Source organism: Pituophis catenifer, unplaced genomic scaffold, assembly GCF_029215685.1.
Source record: "Pituophis catenifer annectens isolate HBS135680 unplaced genomic scaffold, rPitCat1.0.hap2 SCAF_14, whole genome shotgun sequence".
Classification (NCBI taxonomy): domain Eukaryota; kingdom Metazoa; phylum Chordata; class Lepidosauria; order Squamata; family Colubridae; genus Pituophis; species Pituophis catenifer.
The window spans coordinates 2195980-2213675 of record NW_027256894.1 but is presented as its reverse complement, the minus strand read 5'-3'; the positions used below and the strand labels follow the sequence as shown (position 1 = coordinate 2213675).

The 17696-nt window shown below is 42.8% G+C and overlaps 1 protein-coding gene across 1 annotated transcript; it reads left to right on the top strand.

Annotated features, from left to right (window-relative positions):
- The first annotated feature begins 8683 nt into the window (after positions 1-8683).
- On the top strand, positions 8684-15969 carry LOC139324024 (uncharacterized). Its single transcript, XM_070953650.1, has 4 exons — positions 8684-8711; positions 10380-10417; positions 12012-12078; positions 14564-15969. Exon 4 carries the CDS (start codon positions 14797-14799, stop codon positions 15868-15870), a length of 1074 nt encoding a protein of 357 aa, XP_070809751.1. The 5' UTR covers positions 8684-8711; positions 10380-10417; positions 12012-12078; positions 14564-14796; the 3' UTR covers positions 15871-15969.
- Positions 15970-17696: the final 1727 nt, after the last annotated feature.

Sequence of the window (17696 nt, the reverse complement as noted above, 5' to 3'; positions counted from 1 at the left end):
CGAAGGGCCTTGAAAAGCTGCAGCACCTGGACCGGCCTGCATTTTCCTCCTCCTGCTCTGCTGGGCAGACGCCTCTTGTCCCCTTTTCCCGAGGGCTGCTTTTCCTGCTGCATCCGTGGCAGCGTTGCAGGTATTCTGCTCTCTGCCTCTTTCCCCTGCTTGAAACGGGCCGCCCGCTGGCTTAGTCTAAAGAGTTGGGTTTTCTTTATTAACGTTTTTGGATAGTGGATAGAAAATTGGATAGAAAATGAGGTTGCAAATCGCTATTAATGTTTGCTAATAAGGCTTACTACTGTTACATAGTAGTTAAGTGCATTGATTTTGATTCTGCAATAGGCACACCTCTTAAACAGGAATAGATTTTTAGTGTGACTTCCAGTGATTTTGGTATCCCAGCTTTCCTCTTCTCCAACAGGACAGTGGGGCCGATCTGGCAGCAGCTGGGACTGCTGGATTCCTTTCACAAGAATTAACCGTGCAATAAGCCTGCCAGTATGAGAGCACAAAGAACTTCCAATATGCATATACAAAGGCAAACACTCCTTCAAATCATAGTCAATTCCCAGTGTCTTCACAGGTTTTTAAGGAGAGACTGGACAGCCACTTGTCTGAAAAGGTATAGGATCTGTGCTTGAGCAGGGGATTGGACTAGAAGACCTTTTGTGATCTCTGTCCAAATGTTAATTAGATCTGACCCTATTGAGTATTTTGCAGTCAGCCAGCTGGATATTTGTATGTAAGCAGATAAGGGGTAGAGAATATGAACCATTTGAGAATCCTTAGGATTGTTTTGCATCTTTTAAAGACTGAATGAGCTCCTAGGCTATGAAAGGCATTTTACATGTTTTTCAAAAACTGTTCTTCGTGTTGCTTCCATATGAAAAGTTGCCTGTCTCTATTGCTACTGTAAGAATTGCTAACCATCCCCAGAGCTTAGATAAGAAAGTGACAAAAGGTCTACATTCTCTCTCTATAGTCCAAATAGGTCCTTCTAAGCTATATTGCAAGAACATCATTAGTTTTGAAGAGAAAAAGTTGGGCTCTGAATCTTGCTTTCCTCTTAAAAGAAAATGAGAGTACTGGGGGTTTTTTTGGGTTTTTTGTTTTTTTTTTGTAATTCAGATGCAAGAGGATAAAGGAGCGGGAGAATACTTTCTTTCTAAAGGAAACAACTTAAGAAATTTGATAGGAATGTCTGTTGTTTGCTAACCATCTATTGTACTTGAATTTAAGGAAAGGCTAGTAGTTTAAGAAAAGGGGGAAGTGTTAAGTGATGAATACAGGCAGTCCTCAACTTACAACCAAAATTGAGCCCAACATTTCTGTTGCTAAATGAGACAGTTAAGTGAATTTTGTCCCATTTTACGTTTCTTGCCACAGTTGTTAAGTGAATTGGTAACATGGTTGTAACTGAATCTGACTTCTCCATTGACTTTGCTTGTCAGAAGATCACAAAAGGGGATCATGTGACCCAGGACACTGCGACTGTCATAAATATGATCCAGTTGCCAAGTGTCTGAGCTTTGATCATGTGGCCATGGGGTTGTTGCAACACTGGTAGGTGTGAAAAATGGTCATAAGTCACTTTTTTCAGTGCTGTTGTAAATTCTAATGGTCATTAAATGAACTCGTAAGTTGGGGACTACCTGTATGTTATTTGCATATGTGAATAAACGGTATGTGAATAACCGTACAATTGATAGCAAGTCCCAAAATTATGCTGAAATATATATACCCCCCCACACAAAAATCAACGTCTATGCTTTTTTTTTAATATTAAAAACTTTGTCTCTGTTTTTCTGCTTTCAGAGGAGAACTTTAGATCTCAATAATATTTTGATTTGAAGCTTTTCAGCAGAATATTGTAAGAAGTATTTCTTGGAACATAGTATTTCTCATTTCTTACTGGAATGCACCTAACAGATTCTGAGTAGGGGGCCTGTTTTCCATCTGCTAAGTTATTTATGTATTCCTAAGATTTTGTGCTGCTTTACTCCCAATGGCTCAGAGCCGTGTACACAGAAAACCAGGGCATTAAAAAAAAACCATGGCTTTATAATTCAATAAAAAATGTTGACCAAAAAACCCTATGGCACTGATCGACAGGGATGGAGACATCATTCTTAATATATCCTAAGTGCTTTCTCTCAGAACCAAGTTTTTATTTCTTTATGGAAATTCATTTGGGATGATGGATCATAGAATATTCTGTTCTATATTCTATTTGGGAGTAGGGAATTCTTCAGTATAAATCTCAGGCTCCATCTTTGTGGGGGTCCCCAGCTTCTACAGTTGAACACATCTCTTCTGCACATGCACCTTACATGGCTTTCTAAGGCCTTTTTTGGTTTGCTTAGCCTGTCATTGAATGAAGCCTCTCCCCCTTAACCACTGTAAGAACCTGTGCCTTTTTGCCTGTCCAATGGTGACTCAGCACATGACCAAAACAAAAAACACCAGACGAGATCAGCATGATTGCAAAAGAGCTCTCTGACAAACTGAGGGACACAAAAAGAGACATACAAAAATGCAAAAGAGGAGCATATAACTAAAACAGAATATGAGCAAATAGCCTGAATCTGTAATGCAGGAGTCAGAGAAACCATGAGCTAAGACAGGCAACTAATGCAAAAATAATTTTAAAACGTTTCAATATGTAAGAAACAGGAAGAAAGTCAAGGAAACAAGTCCACTAATGGGAGTAGATGGAAGAAAATGATAGGTAGCAGGGAGAAAGCAGAACTGCTTAATTCCTTCTTTGCAACTATTTTTTTGCAAGAGGAAAAAACAGCCCAACCTATCAAAAGCAACACCAAGGAAGATAGAATAGGCATACAAGTCAAAATAGGCAAGAAATTAGTAAGAGAATACTTACCTGCCCTGGACAAGTACAAATCACCTGGATCAGATGATTTATACCCCAGGGTTCTGAAGGAGCTAGCAGATGAAATTTCAGAGGCAATGAATGTAATCTTTCAAAGCTCATGTAACGCAGGGGAACTACCAGAGGACTGGAAACAAGCCGATGTGGTTCTAATCTACAAAAAAAAGGGGGGGGATTGAATCTAAGAAATTATAGGCCCATCATTTTCACATCAATACCTGGGAAAATCTGGAAAAGATAAGTGGCAGATTTGTAAGCACCTAGAAACGAACAAGACGATTGCTAGAAACTAGCATGGGCTTGTAAAAAAAAAAAAAGCCAGACAAATCTTATTGCCTTTGATAGTGTGACTAAAGTAGTGGATCAGAGAAATGCTGTGGACATACATGGAAGGCATTTGACAAAGTAGATCACGGCCTGTGTCTTAAGATAGAACAATGCAGGATAGACAGTACCAGCAACAGATGGATTCACAACTGGCTGACCAATCACATTCAACATGAAATCTTCAATGGAATTACATCCACATGGAGAGTAGCATACAATGGAGTATCCTAAGGTTCTATCCCTACTCTTCAATATTTTCATAAGGATCTAGATGGGATGAAAGGGGAACTCATCAAATGTGAGTGACACCAAGCTGGGATGAATAGTCAACACCTTAGAACAGTGATGGCTAAACTTTTTGCCAATAGTGATGGCTAACCTTTTTGCCTAAAAGCGGGGGGAGTCGCTTTTGGGCACCCAAAATTCAATGTGCCCTACCCCCCACACATGCCTGCGGGACCCCTCACGCTCCCCTGCTTTTGGCACAGGGGGCACGGTAAGCCCATTTTTTTCGCCCTCCCCAGGTTCCAGAGGCTTTCTTGGAGCCAGGGGAGGGCGAAAATGGCCCAGAGGCCCTCTGGAGGCTGGAAACAGCCCATTTCCCGACTTCCGGAAGTCCCAAAAATGAGCCGGCCAGCATGTGCATGTGCACTGGAGCTGAGCTAGGGCAATGCTCGCATGCCCACAGATATGGCTCCATGTGGCACGTGTGCCATAGGTTCACCATCATGGCCTTAGAAGATAGACTCAAGATCCAGAAGAACTTTTGACAGACTTGAACACTGGACCCTATCTTACAAAATGAAATTCAATGATGAAAAAAGTCAGGCCCTGCATTTAGGTAGTAGAAACCAAAGGCATGAGTACAGAAGTGTTAGTACCTGACTTGACAGTAGTAACTGGGAGAGATTTTGATGTCCTAGTGGACCACCACTTAAGTATAAGCCAGCAGTGTGCTGCAGCTGGCAAAAAGCAAATGCAGTCCTTGGCTGCATTAACAGAAGGACAGCATCAAGATCGCAGAAGTAATAAAGCAAGTACAGCTTTATACCACACTACTTATGCTACACTTGAAATTTATTTATTTATTTATTACATGTATTTATATGCCACCATTCTCCCGAAGGACTCAGGGCGGCGAACACAAGTTAAGAAACAAGTACAATAAAATCATAATTTAATCCAAATAATTAATTAGTAGTAAATAATAAAGTCCGGAATCAGTCTCAGCCTATTTGTTTGAAAAGCCAAGTCTTCAAGTCCCGACGGAAGGAGTGGAGATCAGGAGCCATCCGGAGCTCAGTAGGTAATTCATTCCAGAGGGTGGGAGCACCCACAGAGAACGCCCTACCCCTGGGCACAGCAAGGCGACGTTGGCTCGCCGTCGGAACCCTGAGGAGAGCGGCCCTATGTGAGCGAACAGGACGGTGAGAGGCAGGCAGGAGAAGGTCATGCAAATATCCCAGACCTAAGTCATGAAGGGCCTTATAGGTGAGGACTAGCACCTTGAAGCGGACCCGGAGAACCACTGGTAACCAGTGCAGCTCACGCAGGAGGGGTGTTATATGGGAGTAACAAGAGGCTCCCATAACAACCTGTGCAGCTGCATTCTGGTTCAGCTGGAATCTCCGGGTGCATCTCAGGGGCAGGCCCATGTAGAGGGAATTGCAGGAATTCAGAAATACTGAAGGGATCAACTTGATCTCCAAAGCACCGTGGATGGAAGCTTGTTAAGAGAGAGGACTAAGGAGAAATTTCTTGACAGAACGATCAAGCTTGTCTCTTGGATTTGTGGGTGCTCCATAATTGGAGGTTTTCAAGAATAGACTGGACAACCATTTGACCAGGATGGTATAAGAAAGCAGTCCCCAACCTTTCCGGTTCTGCAGATCAGTGGAAAGGGGGGCGGGGGTGGTTGGGGACCCTGGTATAAGGTCTCCTGCCTTGAGAAGGGGGTTGAACTAGAAGACCCCCCAGATCCCTTTCAGCCCTATGATCCTACATTATAAATTGGCTTATACTGATCATGCATCTGGGAGGGGTATTTCTGGCAACAGATGGGCCTGTGGAAATGGTCTATCTCTCACTGTGCCCAAACTGTAGTTACAGATGGATACCCCTATTTGTTGTAATATAGTGGAATGGGCAGACAATCCAAAGGTTGCTGGCAAGGGAGAAGGGACTGCAAGCCATGGTTTGCCTAGTTACCCTGCAGAGTGCTCCTAAGGACCCTGGCGGTGCACTCCTTAGAATGTATTATTGCAGGCTAAATGTGCCCACAGCCAGGAGTTCGATCCTGACCGGCTCAAGGTTGACTCAGCCTTCCATCCTTCCAAGGTCAGTAAAATGAGGACCCAGATTGTTGGGGGCAAAAGGCTGACTCTAGCAGTATATAAGTCTGCGTGCTGTTGCTATAACTTCGTTTCACAATATTAAAGGCAGCTCAGCATGTCTTGTATATGCTTACAGGATAATCTAATCAGCCTTTGTGATTTGAAATTATGATTTATATGTGAACCAGTGTGGCTTGCTTAATAACAATGGAAACAAATGATGATTTACTGTTACAAGTGAAACTAGCCATTAAACTATACTGCTGAGCAATGCTCTTGCTATTTTTGGCATTTGGGTGTGATGCATTTTCTCTTTGGTGGCCAGAGAATCTGGTTAAACGTGTGGCAGCCGTTTTAAGGTGCAGGCCTCTGTTAGTACATTTTGCACTGTGCTTTGTTGTGTTTAAAAAAATTGTTTTGTTGTGTCTGAAAAAATTATGTCTTTTTTTTTTTTAATTTGATTTATATGCAGCCCTTCTCAGGAGACTCAGGGCGGCTTACAATGCATTAAGCAATAGCCTTCATACTTTTGTATATTTATACAAAGTCAGCTTATTGCCCCCCACAATCCGGGTCCTTTACTAAGGCATGTATTGTGGTACCTGTATTAATTTCTTAACTACAATTAAAATCAATTACCAAACCTTGAGTGTTTTTTCCTTAAAAGTAGGTACTGATAGTTGCAGTGGTTTGGTGTAGTGTGTGGACTAAGCTATTAAGTGTGTAGATTACAATTTATCACTAGGGTAACATCCTGTCAGCATGATACAGGTGGATTGTTTCTGGAAATTAACCCCCTTGAGTTCTATCACGGGGAGCAGGTGGGGAGCTGTGCTACACAATCTGCTTGAGCTAATACCCCTTGGTTTTCAAGTTGGTTAAAGTTTATTGTGTCATGCAAAACTGGAACACAATGATCATGGGGGCGGGGGTGTACCATCACATTAAATTGTGCACTTTCACAGCCTGGCCTGGCCATTTTGCACAACTATCTTTAAGGCAGCTCTGGGCACAGCGGGCTGCAAGAGTCTTAATTGGAAAGCGGTTTGAACATGGATGACATTTTGATCAGTGGGTAAAAGGCACCTGGGCCTTCCCCTGGGAAGAGAACCCTCCCATCGCCTGGAGGCTGCGCATCTCATCGTTTCCAGCCAGGATGAAAGCAAAACGCACACCTGGCCTGGCTTGAGCGCAGCATCCTGGGCTTCATCCGGCCTGCCCTCCCTAACCTCAACCGGGGAAGGGCGGGACAGGGGTGCGGCCGCCACCCCCAAGGAACACCCGATCCTGCTGGCTCTGGTGCGGCAGGGAGCAGCGTCCAGGGCTTAGGGGGGACGGGGAAGCGCCCGAGGATGCGGGGGCCTCGTGTGTCCCTTCTCCGAGGGAGGCGGCCGGTTCAGAGACCGCGGGCTCCGCACCCCCAGCAAGCGGCTCGCCGGGCAGCTCAAGCGGTTGGTCCGGCGGAGAGGCTGCCCGGGGGCGGGGGTGGCCGGGCGCGGCGCGGCGCGGGTTCCGAGGCGGGGGCGGCGGGGGCGACGGTTGTGCACTCGGCCCTGCCGCCCGAGGAGGAGGCGGAGGCGGCGGATGGCGGCGGGGCGAGGGCGGCGGGACGGCGGCGGCTTCCCGGTGGCGGGGCGGCGGCTGCTGCTGCTGCTGCTCTCGGGGGCGCTGCTGAGCTTCCTCCCGCTGGCGGCCCCGCACCCGAGTGAGTGGCGGGACGGGCGGGGAGAGGCTGCTGCGGCCATTGCCCGTCCAGGGCGAGCCGGGAAGGCCTCCGCCGCAGAGGGGCCGGGGCTCCCGGGGACCCCAGCCCGCCGTCGCCCCCCTGAGCGGTTGAGCGGCGCCTGGCTGCCGGCCGTGTCCTGGGCGAGGAGAGGCGGCTCCTGGCGCCCTCGGGGGGATTCGGTAGCGGGAGAGGCCGCAGGAGGCGAGGAAAGAGGCCACGGACCCCCCCCCCCCCACCTTCCCTGCAGCTCTGCGCCCGTTCCCGCCCTCGCTTCGCTTGCTGGCCTCTCGGGGTCTCCGGAGCTCTGTCTCATCGGGATCGCGGCCCATTCGGAGCGGAACCCGCCCCTGGGCTGCAGAAAGCCAGATGGCAGGCAGTGGGGCGGGGAGGCGCAGTTGCAGTCTGCCTTCTCCTCCGTTCCTCCTTTACCTGTTTGGTTATCACTTAGATCCTCCCTCGTTCTTTTTATGGGCCCAGAGTCAGGCCACTTCAGTGGACTTCCCTTAGACAGCTCACTTATTTTTGTTTCCATCTTGTATTTATCCATTCTCCACTCTAGGTTGCTCCTTGGACCACACGCACAAAATTCTTAAGAACCCAATTTCCATAGCACCAGATACATTAATTTTTTCCTCCTAATATACTCGACTTCCATTTCCCTGCAACAAAGTGGTTTCTACCATCCATTTTTCCTTCTTCCCATTCCCAACCCACCTTACAAGGTTGCTGTTGTGGAGAGACCAGACCAGACCAGAACACAACAGTTGGAAGGGACCTTGGAGGTCTTCTAGTGAAAACCCCAAGCCTCACTGACAGGAAATTTCTCCTTAATTTTAGGTTGGATTTCTCTTCGATAAACTTCCATCCAAATTAGGCCTGCCCTCAGATGCTTTGGAGAATAGGTTGACCCCCCTCCTGTTTGTGGCAGCCCCTCAAATATTGGAACACCACTATCATGTCGTCCCTAGTCCTCCTTTTCAGAAAACTAGACATACCCAATTCCTGCAACCGTTCTTATAGGTTTTAGCCTCTAGCTCCCAGTCATCTTTTTTGCTCTTCTCTGCACTCTTCCCAGAGACTCAACATCCTTTTTATATCATTGATCAAAACTGGATGCACGGCGTGTTTTGGATATGTTCACTGCCTTGAGTTACTTTTAAAAATAAGGAAGGCAGGATACAAGAGGACAAAAGCAAATAAACTATTCCTTATAGAACACCATATATTACCACTAAGGTGTTTCTGTTACACCTTGTTCTTTGCCGCAGCTCTTTCAGATTCTCAGCCAGCAGCATTTGTGTGTACAGAAATCCATATACATTCATGACCCTAACCTCAAAAGTGTGACCATAAATAGTATTTAATATTATTTAATATGTCCATAGTTCCGTGAAACATCGCACATCTTTTTTTCTTACTTCCTACTTAAGGCTGAAATGTGGTAAGCATTTATTTTATTCTCAGTCATGTTTGATTTCCATCCTTCATCACTCTTACTGCATTCAGTAGCCAACTATTAACTCCCTGGTCATATAAAACATTCCACAGTTCAACCCATTCACTATTAAATGCTTTTTCTAAATGAACAGATACATTATAAACATTCCTTCTTACAATCTTACATTTCTCAGTCACCTACCAAAATGCAGATCCCGTGTCTGTCTGTCATTGTCTATATACTACTCAATACAACAAGGCTCAAAGCAGTCTACAAAAGAAAAAAAATCACAACCTTAATACAAATAGCAAAACAAAGCAACATGGCCCCAGAGAAGAGCCACAGCATCCAGTCTGTAATAGGAAGGGCCCCTTATTACCTCCCCATTCGAAAGTTTCCTGGAAAAATCAAGCCCTGATGCCTTTCCTGAAAACCAGCAAGATGGGAAACAGGAATGAGGAGAGCAGCTGAGAGGGCTCCTCTTCGTCTTCTAGGATCCTGTAAGATCTAATTAACAAATGACATTCAAACTACAGTGGCCTTCCTGCTTTCTGAAGAATAAATCCTATTACATGGGATTTTTTTCTGAATGTACATTGAAAAATTAATGATATTAAAATGAAGTATGTGCTTGAATGGTTTGTGCTGTAATTTATAGATAAATTTGCAAGCCATCACATTTACATACACACACACACACACACACACACACACACTGAGAGCTTCGACATCAGCATTTCCTACCGGCAAACATTCCCAAAGCTGTTTGAAACAGGTCTGCAATCACTAACATTTTCTTTTTAATTTCACTCTCTCACTCCCCTTATCATTCCCATGCAAATCTACTAATTTCACTTCAGTTTTATCCCAAACATCACTTAATTCTTAATTCCTTTTATTCATAGAGGCTCTTTGTTTAGCCTTTTTCATCCACTTCCAGAATAATTGTCAAATCACTCTGCATTTTCTGTGTCTCTTTTTATATTAACTCTTCCTCAGTCTTTTTTACCACAATTTTGTAGCTGTTTTTTTTAATATGCACATTATAGCCTCACCTAATACTGCAAAACGTGCTTGTTCAGGATGGTTTTCATATTAGATGAAGATATGGGAAAACACACCCTACTTTTAATGTTTTGGTTGACTTCTTTAATTTTCATCAAAATCTTCATTCAGTGTTTTCTCTTTCAAATCGGGAAGGGAAGAAGGGATATTCATTCCATGTTGTTTTTTCTTGGGATTAACCTGCTGGAATGGAACTTGACTGCTGGGGAGAAACTACCGGTATATCCATCCAGTTCACTTCCTTGCATTAGGATCTAAATGCAGACCAGTTTCAACCCTGGTTAGCTTTTTGAGATCAGTTTTTTTTTAATTGCCTGAGTTTGGTTTCAAAGAGCAGTTTAAGCCATTTTCCTAACGTGACTATCATTGCTTGGCTAAGATTGTAACTCAGTGGAATTATATTAGAAGACTTCCCTAACTACATATGGATTTGCTCAAGTTATTTCAAAGGGATGGTGGCAATAGATACAAAACATCATTCATGATTTTTTAAATAAAAAATGAAGAAAATAACTGTCATATAAAATGAGCTGAAAATCAATTGCTGCACTGTGTGACTAATTCTAATTTTGTTGTTTGTTTTTTACTTTTTCTGGTTTTATTTAGGTGTGACACACCGTTACGAAAATGTTAAAGCAGTGGAGGTAATGTTAGTTTCAAGTTACAGGAAATAGGTTGTATTTCTGATACTGTAAATTTCTGAAATCGCTTCTGATCCACACAGAAATATGAATATTCTCTTCCTCACACCCAACCAAGCATGCATTCCCATTACAGGCTGCATTTACCCATTGCACGAAGACATAGCTTGTTGATAGTAGCTTAGAAATCACAGTGCCTGGGTTCACACAATAGGTAAAACTAAACAAGCAATATTACGGCTAAAATGATTCTACTCTAATAACTTTATGAGAGAAAGTGTGTGAAAGTCAAGATTATGTGATGGGGAACCTCCCTAGGAAGATTGCAAACAACAAACCCAGGACCCCAGGATGCTGCAGCCATCGTAAATACATGCCAGTTGCCAAGTACCCAAAGTTTAATCACATGACTGTGGGGACGCTGCAAGGGTCATAAGTGTGAGAACTGGTCGTAAGTCAGATTTTTCTCAGTGCAGTTGTAAATTTGAATGGTCATTAAACGAATGGTTGTAAATCAAGGACTACCTGTAATCCTTCTGAAAATATGGAACATCAGGCGGCTGTCCCAGATGGTCTGGAGCAGAGGTCTCCAACCTTGGGAACTTTAAGGCTGGCGGACTTCAACTCCCAGAATTCCCCAGGCTTAAAGTTCCCAAGGTTGGAGTCCCCTGGTCTGGAGGCTAAGCGAGAGCTTGCTTGGATGCAGAGTGGATGCATTGCAGCTTTGTGACTGTCTCTCTTTCAGATCAAGCTAGAGCTGTGCTTACAAAAGTGGGCTGCATGAACCCCATTGTTGCGTGGGAAGGAAATTATTAGAATATTAAACATATTTATCTGATGCTTTTAAAGCTCATATTTAATTTCTATTTTGGAGTTGTAATATACCTAATATATTAGTACTATACCTCATTTAACGTATTTTTCAGACTATAAGATGCACCGATGTATAAGACGCACCAAGATTTCGAAGAGGTAAAGTAAGGAAAAAAAAGTTTTTGCCCTCCCCGGCCCCTAGCAGCACTCTGCAGGCCTCCCAAACCCTCTGCGCACCCCGTTTTTGCAAAAACTGGGCCCATTTTTCACAAAAATGGGACAAGCGGGGCAGGGCTTCAGGAGGTCAAAAATGGTTGTATTCGGTGTATAAGTTGCACCAACATTTCCACCCTCTTTTAGGGGGGAAAAACATGTGTCTTACACTCCGAAAAATACGGTATATGATTAATTGATAAACATAAATTGGCAGTGCATGCTTAAAATAATTTTACTGATAAGGGTTTAGAATCCTTACAAGTTGGTTGGCCACTGTGCCGGAGAACTCTGAAACGGAGACGTTCCTTCCTGCCCAATTATGGATGGGTCTATGAAGAAAAAAACCCTCGTTTGATTGTCTGATTGTCTTGACACCTTGAAGTTGGTAGAGATTCAGTTTGTGAGGTAAGTGTTCAGAACTGTAATTGAGGTAAAAGCTTTTGGACCCTTAGTTTCAGGATTAAATATATTCTCCTGACAGTTTTTTAAAAAACAATTTAAGCATGCAACAAAAGATAAAAAGCTGATAGCCATAGTGAAATGATTCATTTTTTCCCCTCTTCAACAGATATCTGTGCAGCCAACTGCAGTTGAAGAGGTTATATCGGTAGGGAAAGACGCTGTTGAAGTCCAGCGTAAGAATTCTTTTTTTTTCTCCCCCATTATCTGTACAAAGTGACTTGATGCACAATCATTTTAAAGTCTTCTCAGAACAGCTTTCTGCTGTTGTCTCAACTGGCCTGCTGTCATTGCACAAGCTTTTTTGGTTCCTTCCTTTCAGTCTTTGCACAAGTTAAGTTTATTATATGATCATTATTCATGTTTAGTACATACACTTATTTTGTAATGTGTTATAACACACTGATCATTTATTAATCATGGATGCAAAACAAGCTGTGTGGGAAACTGGCTTATCAGCCTATGAAATGCTTTTCTTGTGAACTCCTTGATATGTTTGCTCCTGGCATTACCTCCACCCGCAGCCTGTGCCATGTTTTGCACCTATGGCTTTTTAAACTAAAAGTCCGTGGAACGATTAAACATGGGGCTAGCTTGGTTCATGGTGTACACTCAGCCACATAGTGAGGAAAAGCACTGTGTTAACAGGCTTTGGGGATTTGTCAGGAAACAAAACTGGATGAGGGCAATATGGAGTCAAACTGCTGAGGACTATTTATGGAATCCTGGCAGGCTCTCAAGCCAAAGAAGAATAAGAGAAGGGGGGGGGCTTTTGTTGGACTGGGGAGTGGCCACATCAGGACGTGAATCTTTTGGAAAGGAGAATAAGCCAGGCCTCTCAAGTTAGAATCATAGAATCTTTGGGGCCATCACATTTGGCATATGCACCAACCGCTGCCAGCCCTACTTGCCCGCTTTCCTTTCCCTGGTCCATGCCGATCTTTCCTGTTTTTCAAGAAATGAAAGATACTTTTCTGCCATTCCCTCTGCCCATCATCCATTTCTGCTGCTGACATCCAGCGTTTCTGCCTCAAGTTATTTTGCAGGTCAGTCTAAAAAGAAGAAAAATGACATAATAGAGTTGGAAGGGACCTTGGAGGTCTTCTAGTCCAAATCCCTGCTCAAGCAGGAGATCCTATACCATTCTGGACAAATGACTATCCAATCTCTTCTTGAAAAGTTCCAATAATGGACCACCCACAACTTCTAAAGGCTGATTAATTCCTCTGATTAATTGTTCTCACTGTCAGGAAATTTCTTCTTATTTCTAGAGTTGGTTCCCTTCTTGATTAGTATCTATCTATTGCTTCTTGTCCAGCCCTCAGGTGCTTTGGAGAATAGGTCAACCACCTCTTCTCTGTGATAGCCTCTCAAGTATTAGAAGACTGCTATCATGACACCCCTAGTCCTTCTCTTTATTAGGCATTAGACATACCTAATTCCCACAACCATTCATCATATGCTTTAGCCTCTAGCCATATTCATCTTTGTTGCTCTTCTCTGCATTCTTTCTAGGGTCTCAACATCTTTTTTGTATCATGATGACCAGAATGGGAGTATTCCAAGTGTGGTCTCACCAGTGCAGTATTAAAAAGTGCAGTAACTTCCTATGAATGTTAGTATATAAGTATCTGAGACCTTTTTGATTGACCCTGCATTTGCTTCCTTCATGTCCTGCTTTATATTTGAGATCCTCTTCATTCTTACCACTTGATTGATCGCCTTGAGATTTATGCTTGGAATTGGGTCATAAAAATTGGTCTCCTTCTCCATCAGTTTTAATTTAAAGCTCTTCGGATAAGCTGAGCCAGTTGTTTTCCAAAAATATTCTTCCCTGTTCTTTTGAGGTGTAGGCCACCCCCCCCCCTGCCAGAAGCCCTTCATGTAGTTATTATAGACTGTAGTTTAGGAATCCAAAGTTCTCTTGATGGCACCATCCTTTAAGGCAGTGGTTTACTTCAAAAATTCTCTGTTCTGTCATTGAATGTTTACGTTTGTTGGGAGCACAGATGAAGACACCTGTGTTTCCCATCTCTTTGGCTTTCATGCTTAGCATAGTCTCTTAATATTGTTTTCAGGCTCTTTGTTATACCATTCATTCTCACATGAAAGAGGACAAAGGGATAATAATCTGTGGACAATTATTTTAGTACACCTCTCAATTACATCTTTGATCTTTGCTTCTGGGAGACAACATACTTCTCCAGATAGATTGTCTGGTCTACAAAACTCTGATTTAGTTCCCCTGAATAGTGAATCTCTGATCACCAACAGACATCTTTTTTTTTTCTTGAGGAAGTCTAGTCTACTTTTTTCCTGTCATTGGTACCCCTGATGATGTCCTTTCTCCAGAAGTCTGCGTACTTTCCTGAAATTGATCGTTTATCTCCAGCTGGGCTGGACTGGATTGCATGGACAGTGTTCTTTATTTTTTGAGAGCATGGGGTCCTTCTGGCAGCAGAATATACAAGCCATAAAAACATAACAGAATTCAAATAATTTCATCTGAATTTAAACTAGGAATGGTTATTAATGAAACACTGAGTTGTTTCAAATTGTGATATGTAGCAGTGCAGACATGTTCATAAAAGCTGTTTCTTTTACAGAAGACAAAAAAGTAAACAAGGTATACATTTAATGATTTTATTTACTGCTTTACAGAACTTTCCAACACAGGTGAAATTGCAGCAAAAAAGGAAGAGCAAACTTTGAATGATCTTGTGAATCTTTTGCAAGATGTGGTAAAAAATATCCCCACCGGACTTGTATTGTCAACTGAACAACCTCCAACTTTTTGGACAGCCGAAATAGTAACTTCTCCATCTGTAGCAGTAGACACTGTTTGGGTGAATGTGAACCCCCAAAGTAGTGACAAGTCCAGAACAATTGCCTTGATGAAAAAGGATACTCCAACTACAACGGCCTTTTGGAAACTCAGAAATGACGCATCTGCATCTGTTATCCTGCATTCCGATACAAGTCCCTCAGAAAATCTCCCCAGTGAGACAAGTGAGTCTGTTATTCTGATTTCTGAAGAGCCAAGTCCAGGAAACACTTTGGGCACCATTTCAGTTCAGTTGGAAAAAGAAGCAACTCCTAAGAAAGAAGGTAAGAGTTTTGATCAGTTAACCAATGGAGCCTTGGCTAGTCTAGTGGAATCTCTAAGGAATGTACAAAAGTTACATATGCCGCTAGACAATAATAAACCACAGCAGGAAAGCCATCCACTGACGTTGGCTCATCATAAGCCTAGAGGTTTAGACATCTTAGAAGCAATTGATACACTAATTAAAACCATTAAGAATGCACCACCCTCTGTTAAAGAAGACCCAGATCTTCATGAGTATGTTGAGGAAGCAGAGGGTTACTTAAAAAATGCTCTGGAATTAGCAGGGGAGGCAGAGAGGAAGCTGTTGCAGAAGAAAGAACAGCAGATGAAACTTGACATTGAGCTTCTTAATCCCCCATCAACAGCTCCACCTATAACAGAAATGAAGTTGGACATAGAGTTGCCTTCCTCCCTCTCATCAGAAGCATCTGAGGCAGAAATAAAGCTGGATGTAGAGATCACTCCTTCCCCGTCAACAGTTCCACCCGTCACACAGGTGGAGATAGACATATCTCCTTCCCCATCAACAACTGCATCTGCATCGGAAGTGGACATCATTTTGCCTCCATCTGAGTCTCTGGAAAAGAAAGCAGAAGCCACGGAAAAAGAAATGGGGAAATTAAAAGCATTTATTAATTTATTATATGGCTTTAGTCCTGAATTAACTGAATATGCAGAGAATTCACCACATAAAAAGATGGCTCAGGATATTGTTGAAAGATCAATGGAAGTCCTTGAGGCCATAAAGAGTGTTTTTTGCGGAAATCCTAAAAAGCAAAGTAAACAGATTTTGAAGCATTTGTTACAGAAAGACATGGAGCTTGTAAGACAAGCCATGAAGGAAAAAAGAACCTCTTAAGATACGTTTACTCCTTGGTACTGTAGGTTTTTATGAGCAATCAAGAGGTCTGGTTTCTTAATTGTAACAGCAATTGAAATACACCTGTAGCCATTTTCATGCCCGAAATTAAATGTTTGTTTTTAAATATTTTTGTTTTCATTTTTTCTTTGAATTGATAATCTATTATTAAAGATTGAGAAACAAAGAATTAATTTAACAGTTGTATGTTAAAGATCATTTCAGAAAATCCTGTTCTTGTCATTGGATTAACTGAATGATTATTCATAGTTCTTGCTGTTCTACACTTTTCTTACTGAATTCTTACCTGGATGAATGACGTAAGAATAGTGTCTAGGAAGTTGGCAGGTGCTTCTGGGATTGATGGTTATTCATTGTTGTTTGTTCTCAGGAAAGGAACCCAGAAGACTATTTGTGGACAGCTATGTTGCTGATAGCATCATTAATCCATATTTGATAGGGTTAAAAAAATCTTGTTCATCAGATATGTGTTAAAGCAGGGGTGTCAAACTCAAGGCCCGTGGGCTGAATTTGGCCCACAGGGGGCTTAGGTCTGGCCTGCGGGGCTACCCTGGAAACAGCGAAGGACAGGGCCCCGGTGCTTCTGCCAGCGAAAACGGGCTCCCAAGCTCCATTTTCAGCTACCATGGCTTCCTGCAACCCTCTGCCAGTGAAAACGGAGCTCAGGAGGGCTGCACGCGAGCTGCTTCCGAGCTCCGTTTTCACTGGCGGAGGGTTGCAGGAAGCCATTGCAGCCAAAAATGGAACTGGGAAGCCCATTTTCACAGGCAGAGCATTCAGGCCACCACAGGCACTCCTGACACAAGTGATTTTGAGCTGGTCACGCCCGCTCTGGCCATGGCCTCCCCGGCCCCCCCTGAGGTCAAACACCACCTGATGCAACCCTCAATGAAATCAAGTTTGACACCCCTGTGTTAAACATATTTGGAAGCCTAAACAGATAGAAATAAAGTGTGAAATGCACTTTTTAAGACACAAAAATTCAAGATGAATAATGTAATCCCAGGGAAAGAGAGTCTATGGAAACGTTATTTGAAATGTTAAAAAGATTTATGCTCATGTAGAACACAAATTATTTTTGATCCTTTTGCTGTGCTACTCAGTTCAGTGAATTAGTGAAGAACAAATCAATTGAACAAGCAAACAAGCTTTGTTTTTCGATTTTTAAAGGGTTATCTGAAGTAATTATGTTTTGGCCTCTCCTGAGTTGCTTTTGCATTTAGCTAGTCAGCAGCACCTGTTACAGGAGTGGGGCATAAATTTAAGCAAGCCTCTCTTAGACAGATGGGGGGCGTGGCTGGCTACTGCAGAGCAGGTATTGAATGCTACATGGCGATATTTAGCTAGTCAGCAGCACCTGTTACAGGAGTGGGGCATAAATTTAAGCAAGCCTCAGTGTTCATCGTGTTCAGTGTACATCATGTCTTTTTATATGTGTCAAAAAGAAGTTCTATAAATTATTTTGGGAAGGTTTCAAGGAGTTAGACAACGAAGCCTCTGGCACGGAAATTTCAGGTAATCCATTCCTATCTTTTGCAATGCATTTTGCGTCTGAATTATCCAGACTCATTTATTTTAAGTCTTTTTCTTCAGAATAAATATAATTTGAGTCTCATGGATTCAGCTGAGAGGAATGAGAGAAAACTGCATACAGCCTTTGGGGAGGAAGATTTAATTCAGTGAGTTGAACAAAGTTCAAAACCGCCTATTATTTGGGCATTTTCCATGAGAAGAAAAATGGAGCATATTAATTTTGTGAAAGATTATGTTATTACTTGACTTTGTGAGAAGATTTTCACATTACC